The sequence below is a fragment of the Myotis brandtii genome, unplaced genomic scaffold (genome assembly GCF_000412655.1).
Source record: "Myotis brandtii unplaced genomic scaffold, ASM41265v1 scaffold587, whole genome shotgun sequence".
Taxonomy (NCBI): Eukaryota; Metazoa; Chordata; class Mammalia; order Chiroptera; family Vespertilionidae; genus Myotis; species Myotis brandtii.
Genome location: NW_005370207.1, coordinates 685,571 through 694,888, shown reverse-complemented (window position 1 = coordinate 694,888; position 9,318 = coordinate 685,571). Strand labels below are relative to the sequence as shown.

At 48.3% G+C, this 9,318-nt stretch overlaps 1 protein-coding gene across 1 annotated transcript; it reads left to right on the top strand.

Moving 5' to 3' along the window:
* Positions 1-6: 6 nt before the first annotated feature.
* GCC1 (GRIP and coiled-coil domain containing 1) lies at positions 7-4,301 on the top strand. The gene is made up of 2 exons (XM_005879178.2): positions 7-1,255; positions 2,361-4,301. Exons 1-2 carry the CDS (start codon positions 224-226, stop codon positions 3,654-3,656), a joined length of 2,328 nt encoding a protein of 775 aa, XP_005879240.1. The 5' UTR covers positions 7-223; the 3' UTR covers positions 3,657-4,301.
* Positions 4,302-9,318: the final 5,017 nt, after the last annotated feature.

Genomic DNA, 9,318 nt, shown 5'->3' with positions numbered 1-9,318 from the left:
GCGTCGCCCCGCCTCTAGGGTAGGACCCGCCCCCGCCCTCGGTGCAGGGACCAGGGGAGTCGGGGGGTCGCTCAGCCAGGCTGCCCCGCCGCCCCGCTTCGGTCTCGGAAGCTGGGAGGAGCGGCTATGCGGCCTCGGGGACAACAACATCTGCCAGCGTCTTCGTGACCCTCTACCGGGTTGTCCAAACGCTGACGTGGAACGTGACCAGTTCTGAATCCTCATGGAGAAGTTTGGGATGAATTTCGGGGGTGGCCCGAGCAAGAGGGACCTGCTGGAGACCATTGAGAGCCAGAAGCAGCAGCTCAGCCAGTACCAGACACGGCTCAAGGATGTGGTCCGCGCCTATAAAAGCCTCCTGAAAGAGAAAGAGGCTCTGGAGGCCAGCATCAAGGTGCTGTCGGTATCCCACGAGGCGGACGTGGGCCTCGCAGGTGTCCAGCCGCCAGGCCACACCTCTCCCGACTGCGTGGATGACCGATGCTCCACGCACAGCGAGGATAGCACTGGGACCGCCACCAGCTTGGATACCACGGCCAGTCTCGCTAGCACCAAGGGTGAGCTTGGGGCAGAAGATGACAGACTGGCCCGTGGACCACCACCTCCAAAGTCCGAAGAGGCTAGTGGGTCAGAGAGCGGTGTTAGCAGCAGCAGCGGGGATGGACAGGCTGCGGGTGGGGAGGTGGACAAACGATTGCACCAGCTGAAGACTCAGTTGGCCACTTTGACTAGCTCTTTGGCCACGGTCACCCAGGAGAAGTCCCGCATGGAAGCTTCTTACCTGGCTGACAAGAAGAAGATGAAACAGGACTTAGAGGATGCCAGCAAAAAGGCCGAGGAGGAGAGGGAGCGTCTGGAGGGAGAATTGAAGGAGCTGCAGGAGCAGATAGCAGAAACCAAAGCCCGACTTATCACACAACAGCACGACCGGGCCCAAGAGCAGAGTGACCATGCCTTGATGCTGCGTGAGCTCCAGAAACTGCTGCAAGAGGAGAGAACCCAGCGCCAAGACTTGGAGCTTCGGTTAGAAGAGGCCCGAGAAGCCCTGGCTGGGCAGGCATATGCTGCTGGTCAGATGGAAGGGTTTGAACTGCAGGCTAAACAGCTGACCCGGGAGGTGGAGGAGCTCCAAGGTGAGCTGCAGGCTCTTCGAGATGAGAAGAATCGGCCAGACCCCCGGCTGCAGGAGCTTCAGGAAGAGGCCGCCTGCCTTAAGAGCCATTTCCAGGCCCAGTTGCAGCAGGAAATGAGGAAGGTAATTATCTTCATCTCCTTCAATCATTTAGCCTGAAGTGGGAAATATTAAGGCTTTTTTTTCTCCTTTGATAGTGGCTGTACTTTCAGTTTTTGATGCTGTTGGAAAAGTTTTATTTGCGAGTCCCCTGGGAATTCCTGTTCTGTGTGGTGTTGACAGTGTCCACAGAGTGTGCTTCCAACAGGATGTGGAGCTTAAGAGTGTCAGCTGGGTTGGAGCCAGACAGCTCTGAATTTCTGGGCATTGGCATCTTACCAGCTGTGCTCTGTGAAGCGTATCGTAGCAGCTGTGCAATGAAAGGTAGTATGTTTGCCTGTAGGTCTATACCTATGTGTAGGTAGCAGTATATGCCTACAGGGAGGGTGGCTGAAGAGGGCAACGGGAATTTTCTTCGAAGAAATAACCTCTTGTAATTGCTTTCAGTCAAGATTTGCCTTTAAAGATTTGCCTTTACAGTGCCTCTGTTCAGTTTTGAACCTCCCAGGAATATTGAAGAGGAAAAAAATGTCCCCTGATTTCTTTTTTTAAAAATATATTTTTATTCATTTCAGAAAGGAAGGAAGAGGGAGAGAGAGAGAGAGAAACATCAATGATTGATGAGAGATAATCACTGATCGGCTGCCTCCTGCATGCCCCCCTCCCCCTTCCCCTACTGGGGATTGAGCCCGCAACCCGGGCATATGCCCTTGACCAGAATTGAACCCTGGACCCTTTAGTCTGTAGGCTGATGCTCTATCCACTGAGCCAACTGGCCAGGGCATCACCTGATTTCTTAATAGGATTTGGGGACGTACATGATAGACAAGGATAACATACTGAATATGTGAGTTCAGTGTGTAATGGGAGAGAGTGGCAGCACTACAGCAGAATAAGGACTGATATACAGAGGTTCTTTATATCGTTTGGTATAACTTGTGATTGGGAGCAGAACCCTAGCAGGTTACAGGAACTTTTGTGAGCTCCCAAATCAACAGAAAAATCCCCAGTTCCCCTTCCTGTCAGGTCAATCCCTGACCTTTTGCTCCCCTATCTTGCTTTCTCAGAGTTTGCCATAGAGCTCCGCGGCTTTTCTGGATGGATTTCTATCTGTTCCCTTGTTTTACAGACAGCCCTTGCAGAGGATCAACTACGCCAGCAATCGCAGCTGGAAGAGCAGAGGGTGGCAGCCCTGGAGAACCAAATATCCGAGGTGTCGGAGCTGCTGGGCACCTATGAGAAAGCCAAGCAGAAGGACCAGCTGGCCATCCAGAAGCTGAAGGAGCGCATTCTGCAGCTGGACCTGGAGAACAAGACGCTGGCTCTTGCAGTCTCTAGCCGGTCCCCTCTAGACAGCCATGCAGAAGAGTCCAGTCTGGATGTCAATGTCCTCAAGGACAAGATGGAGAAGCTGAAGAGGCTACTGCAGGTGGCGGCCAGGAAAAGCCAGGTGACCTTGGATGTAGAGAAGCTCTGCAACCTGGAGATAATGCCCAGCTCTGAGGCTGCCGATGGGGAGAAGGCTACTGCGCTCTACTACCAGCAGGAGCTGAAACAGCTGAAGGAAGAGTTTGAGAGGTACAAGATGAGGGCCCAGGTCGTCCTCAAAAGCAAGACCACCAAAGACGGTAACCTGGCCAAGGAGCTGGAGGAATCCCAGGAACAGCTTGCAGAGCTGAAGGAGAAGTATATCTCCCTGCGGCTGTCCTGTGAAGAGCTGGAGCGCCAGCACCAGCAGGAGGCTGAGGACTGGAAGCAGGAGCTGGCCCGGCTGCAGCATCACCACCGGCAAGAGCTGGAGCGGAGCCAGCTGGACTTCAGGGACCGCACGCTGAAACTGGAGGAGGAGCTGCACAAGCAGCGGGACCGGGCCCTGGCTGTGCTGGCCGAGAAGGACTTGGAGCTGGAGCAGCTGAGGTCTGTGGCTTTGTCTTCTGTGCTGCCAGGACGCAGAAGCCCTGTAGGTGGCGGGGATCCTGAGGACCCGGCTGACGTAGCTTCCCCTGACAACCTGACCCAAGCGCTTCAACTCGCTGCGGCCAACGAGCCCACTTTCTTCCTGTACGCTGAGCAGTTGGCCCGCAAGGAGGTGGAGATCACATTCCTGAGGAAGCAGAAACATAGACTGGAGGTGGAGGTGCATCAGCTGCAGGAGCGGCTGCTGGAGGAGGGGGAGCGGCACCGGGAGGAGGTTGGAGTCCTGCAGAGCCACATTGAGAAGAACACCAGGGACCAGAGTCGGGAGGGAGCCAATCTGGAGTACCTCAAAAACATCATTTACCGCTTCCTGACCTTGCCTGACAGCCTGGGCCGCCAGCAGACACTCACAGCCATCCTGACTATCTTGCATTTCAGTCCAGAGGAGAAACAAGTGATAATGCACCTCCCACCCAGTGGTGGCTGGTGGTCTTCTGGCAAGAGATGATGTCATCTTCACGGACTCCTGAAATTTCCATGCCTCTTACGTGAGAAGAGACAGGCTCTGGTTTCTACACCCGCTTCTCTTACCTTATCATTTTTTTCTTCAGTGTTGAACTTGAAGGAGTCTTCAAAGTGGGGTGGGGTATTCTGCCAAATGCCATTAATGCTTATCCATGGGCCCTAGAGATACTGGAATGTTGGGACAACATCTTCTGGTGGTGGTGTGTGTGTGTGTGTGTGAGGAGGAGAGGGGGGGAGAGGTTAAGATTGAGAGGTACAAAAGTTGGGGAAATGGTAGGAAAATATTGGAAAATAAGACTTTTTTTTTGTTTTGACATTGTTCTCCTAGCGCAGAGCTAGGAGTAAATGTGACTCCAAAGGGAGTTCAGGCAGTTTCTAAACACACACAGGACCGGCTATTTTCTCCATCATCACAATCTGAGTCTGGTCCACTGCTGCTCCAATTATCTGGGGACATAAATCCAGGCTAGAGAGGGGCCATGAAGTTTGAAATTGTGACAGGTCTTCACTAGTCCAGAGGGCCAAGGAATAGTTCATCCGGGAACTGGGAAGCTTGATCTAGTTAGGGCTGGGTACAGCCTAATCCATCTGCACAAAACACACTTTTGACCACCCTAGAGAAAACCCTGAGCACCGTTGATCTTACTAAACCCGCTTCTCTTACCTTATCATTTTTTTCTTCAGTGTTGAACTTGAAGGAGTCTTCAAAGTGGGGTGGGGTATTCTGCCAAATGCCATTAATGCTGCTTATCAATGGGCCCTAGAGATACTGGAATGTTGGGACAACATCTTCTGGTGGTTGTGTGTGTGTGTGTGAGGAGGAGAGGGGGGGAGAGGTTAAGATTGAGAGGTACAAAAGTTGGGGAAATGGTAGGAAAATATTGGAAAATAAGACTTTTTTTTTGTTTTGACATTGTTCTCCTAGCGTGGGTGTGTGTGTGTGTGTGAGGAGGAGAGGGGGGGAGAGGTTAAGATTGAGAGGTGTAAAAGTTGGGGAAGTGGTAGGAAAATATTGGAAAATAAGACTTTTTTTGTTTTGACATTGTTCTCCTAGCGCAGAGCTAGGAGTAAATGTGACTCCAAAGGGAGTTCAGGCAGTTTCTAAACACACACAGGACCGGCTATTTTCTCCATCATCACAATCTGAGTCTGGTCCACTGCTGCTCCAATTATCTGGGGACATAAATCCAGGCTAGAGAGGGGCCATGAAGTTTGAAATTGTGACAGGTCTTCACTAGTCCAGAGGGCCAAGGAATAGTTCATCCGGGAACTGGGAAGCTTGATCTAGTTAGGGCTGGGTACAGCCTAATCCATCTGCACAAAACACACTTTTGACCACCCTAGAGAAAACCCTGAGCACCAGGTTGATCTTAGGGAATTCCTGAGTGACCTGCTTTTGGCCCAGATGGGATTATAATAGACCTTTCACACTTGTCCCTCCCTTAACCAGCCTGCCTATGGTTGACCTGCGATTTGTGAGTAAATGACTGCTATCTTTTCTTTAATGTTGAACTTGCATTAAGAAAAAAATCTGCCCAGCCAGTGTTGCTCAGTGGTTTTGCTTTGACCCATGAGCCAGAAGGTCTCCGTTCAATTCCTGGCCAGGGCACTTGCCTGGATTTTGAACTTGCATTAAGAAAAAAATCTGCCCAGCCAGTGTTGTTCAGTGGTTGAGCTTCCATCCATGAGCCAGAAGGTCTCGGTTCAATTCCTGGCCAGGGTACTTGCCTGGATTTTGGGCTCAATACCCAGTAGGGGGTGTGCAGGAGGCAGCTGATCGATGATTCTTTCTCATCATTGATGTTCTTACCCCTCTTTCCCTCTCCTTTCTCTCTCTGAAATCAATTAAAAAAAAAAAAAAAAGAAAAAGGAAAAAGAGAATTCTAGCTTCTTGCAGAGAGGGGTCCTATTGGGAAGCTCTGAGCCTGCCTAGCTGTAAGGAATTAGCTCAGAGGTTTATAGGGAAGAGGAAGAAGATTGCTGGGACCCTCACAGGAAAGTGGTAGAAGTTCAGCCGAGGCCAGGCCGGGGTTGTTGCTGCTCCGTGGACAGCATTCTGGCTAAGGTGTTCATGGTTACTGTCACCAGGGTATTTTGCCCACTCACTTAAGGAGCTAATAGAGTTTCAGTCCACAGTTTTCAACTTCCCACATGTGTTACTATAATGTTTCATTCTCCTGTGGGGTTTCTTACATTAGAAGTTGCATAAGTAGATTCATTCTGCACTTAAGGAAAGGAGGCTTATTTTTCAGGCAGTCTGGAAAGAAGGGACTCAGAAAAGTGGGGTTCAAACAGTGTCAGTTCCCCTATTTGTTTTTTGCCCCCCAACTGCTCTTGCCGGTTATAGAGATCTTTGGACCCTAAAGACCAATGCTTTGCCACTCACGACTAATCTGTATTTTTGTTATTTCATCATAGAGCTGTTTTGTGAGAGTTGGAGATGTAAAAGAATTTGATTAAAATGTTCTGATTGGGAGACTGGATGACCTGGACTATCTACAAACTACAAGCAGTGTGGACTTAATGGGACAGAAGTGATATGTTCAAGTGTTAATAACAAACCATGGAATCATTAAACCTGAACAACTTGACGAATGTGCTTCCGTAATGGTATATATTTATCTGGACACAAATAGAGTGCGAATGAAAGTGGTAAATGAAAAGGATGGAAATATTTCATCATATTGATCTATGAGCTTGAATCTAGGGATGGATACCCCTGCTTTAACTGCCTCCATCACAACACTAATGCTTTTTAGCCTGGGATTTATGCATATGTGTTTGTGTGTCGGCAGCTATACTGGGAAAAGATGTTCTCATGGGTTTAGTGAGTGGGCTTGGAACTTTCAGTTACTGCTTTAAACTTTAGAAGTAATCTGTGAATGCTTTATTATGCTTCAAATCAGGGTTTATGGTGTCCTGGAAAAGTTTCTCGGGATCTAAAGCTAAAGTAAATCATCATCATCTCTTAATTTTATTACCTGATCTCTTTGCATGTAGGATATACTGTATTATTTTTGTTATTTCTAGGTGGTTTTGAACAGAATGGAAAGATCCATAATGATTGTTGCTTTCCTGGGACTAAAAATTCCTGTGCTTTTGACTTTTGAGATGATACCAAACAGGCAAAGAAGCAAGTCAATTTCTGATGAGTAATTTTAAGTATCCATACACATAAGGCTGTGAACGCTCCCAACTGACATGAAAAGACTTGGTCCCTTCCTGCCCTTAAGGACACACATGTTCCTTCTCTCCCAGCCCCTCTCCCCCAAATAAGCTTTTCAGTTATTTGACTGTGTGCCTGTGCTAGATGCTTGTAGAAAAGAAAGGGTGAAAAAGAGAAAGAATTGAGATCAGACTCAGAGAAAAATAAGTTGTCCTTGGCTCCGGTCCCAGAATATCAGTGCACGAGTTGTGTCAATAAGGTAAGGAGACTGACCCTTACCCGTTTAACTATTACCACATAAATCAGAGAAGAATCCCTGAGAAGAGGTGGGTGGAGAGAGCGGCAGGAAGGCAGATTGACAACAGTAAGGGCGTTCTGCTTTTCCCCTCTCCTCTCCTGTTGGGTGCTTCTGATCTGGGGAATCTGTCATGCCCTTTATGAGGCAAGGTGATAGGAATTGCCCAAGGCACAGAGCCAGGCTCATCCGTTACCCAGAACCCTAAGGCTCTTGACCTTGTCCTGAGAAGCTGCCACTACAGGGTTGTTTCACTAGCTCTTGTGGAATGTGACAGCACCATGTTGAGCTGTAATTTACACCCATGTATCATTCACTCCTCACAGGTGTCACTATCGCCCATTTTATAGATGAGGAAGCAGAGACCCATGTTAAATTTGTCCATCCATGATCATGTAACTAATAGATGTCCAAACCCGGTCTGATGAACCCCAAGCCTGCTTAATCTCGGTGTGCTCTTGTCTCCTTGGGACTTGAGGGTCGGGCCCTGTCTCCATAGATGATTTCTAGGGATGGAGAGACTGACTGATATCTAAGCTGAACTGGGCTGGTTCAAATGGAGAGTAGGTCTCCAGCTATAAATTGTAATCAAGCAAAGCTGCTACACTACAGAGTTGAACAGGCAACATTGATTCTTCATAAGGGCCCTAGAGCCACTCTGTCCCCCAAGTTCTAGATGGCTGCTAATTTTAATTTATTGCTTTTTTTTTTTTTTTAGAGGAGAGAGAGAGAGAGAGAGAGAGGGAGACACATTGATTTGTTGCTCCCCCCTCCATGCATTCATTGGCTGACCCGGGATTGAAACCACAACCTTGCTGTATCGGGCTGATGCTCTAACAAACTGAGCTAACTGGCCAGAGCTGCATGAGTGCTAATTTTAAAACCTGTATCATTCTAACTAAAGGAGGGCTGGGTAACAGCTATCGTTACAGTGTGTTCCAAGTATAGCCTCTAATAAAGCTGGGGAAACAATGTGGGGAATCGGAAATAGAGCCCTAGTGAATGGGTCACTTTACCCAATCTTCAGTCACTTTTACCCCCTCCCCTGCTTCTCCCAAGCAGCCTGGTTATTGATGATTTTTGGAGCAAGAAAATGGATTCAGACTTTCTGGGTTGAAATCTCAGACCAATCTCCTGCCAGCTGTATTACCTTGATAAACTAATCTCTCTGAACTCAATTTTCTTGTAATGGTGGATAATAATACCTATTATCTTTAGAACAAAGAAAAACAGTATAAAGAACCAGCACAGCACCTGAAGCAAAGTAGGTGGTAAACCGTGTTTCTCTACCCCCACCCCCCACCCCCAAGAATGTTAAGTGGCAGAATTGGAAGTTAGGCTGAGCTCTTCTGGATTTAGGTCCTGTGTTTCTTAACCACAAATGCTGCTGTAAACAAAAGGATAAAGAACAACTGATGGCTTGCATTTCCTCCCGTAATTTACTAATTCTCACAGCAGTTTTGTGAAGCATATCTGTTTTGCAGGTGAGGAAATGGAGGCACGGTGAGATGGATTGCCCAAGGCCCAGAGCCAGTAATGGCAGAACCAGAATTCAAACACGTTGATCTCAACCATGGCCCATGCACTTTCTGCTGTCTGTGCTGTCTTCCAGCAGAGGGCAACGTAGAATACTGATGCGTGGCTCTGAGAAACGTAGGGGCTGTGCTTCTGGCCTGGCCTGGAGGAGAAAGGGCCCCTGTCCAGGTAGTCCTCTCTCCAGTGGCAGCTGACTGACTGCCTTGTGATTTCCCAGAAGCCTCATTCTTTCCTAGCAGCGGAGCTCTTTCACTCTCAAAATTATGACATGAACTCTGTTACAAGTCAGTTTTATGTGAGTGTGACAAGTGCCCGTTTTCCCTGGGACCCAGATCTCCTGGATCACCTAAATATCAACGATTCTGACCAGGCTGCAATCCAGGGAGCCCAGAAAAGCGAAGGCCACTTGGAGGCCAGTGGCCCGCGTAAGGCCAATGACCCTGTGCCTTGACTTTAGCAAGGAGACCATTTCTGGCTTAGTGTAAACTTGTCCATCCCTATGGGCGACCACTGAGGGACTAAATATTTTCTTTCATATCTGAAAGAATGAATTTGAAGGCTGGTATGATTTTATGTGAATATGAGTTATTTTTTAATCTTGATTTTTTTTATAATAAAGAGAAACCTTGACTTGTTGTTCCACTTATT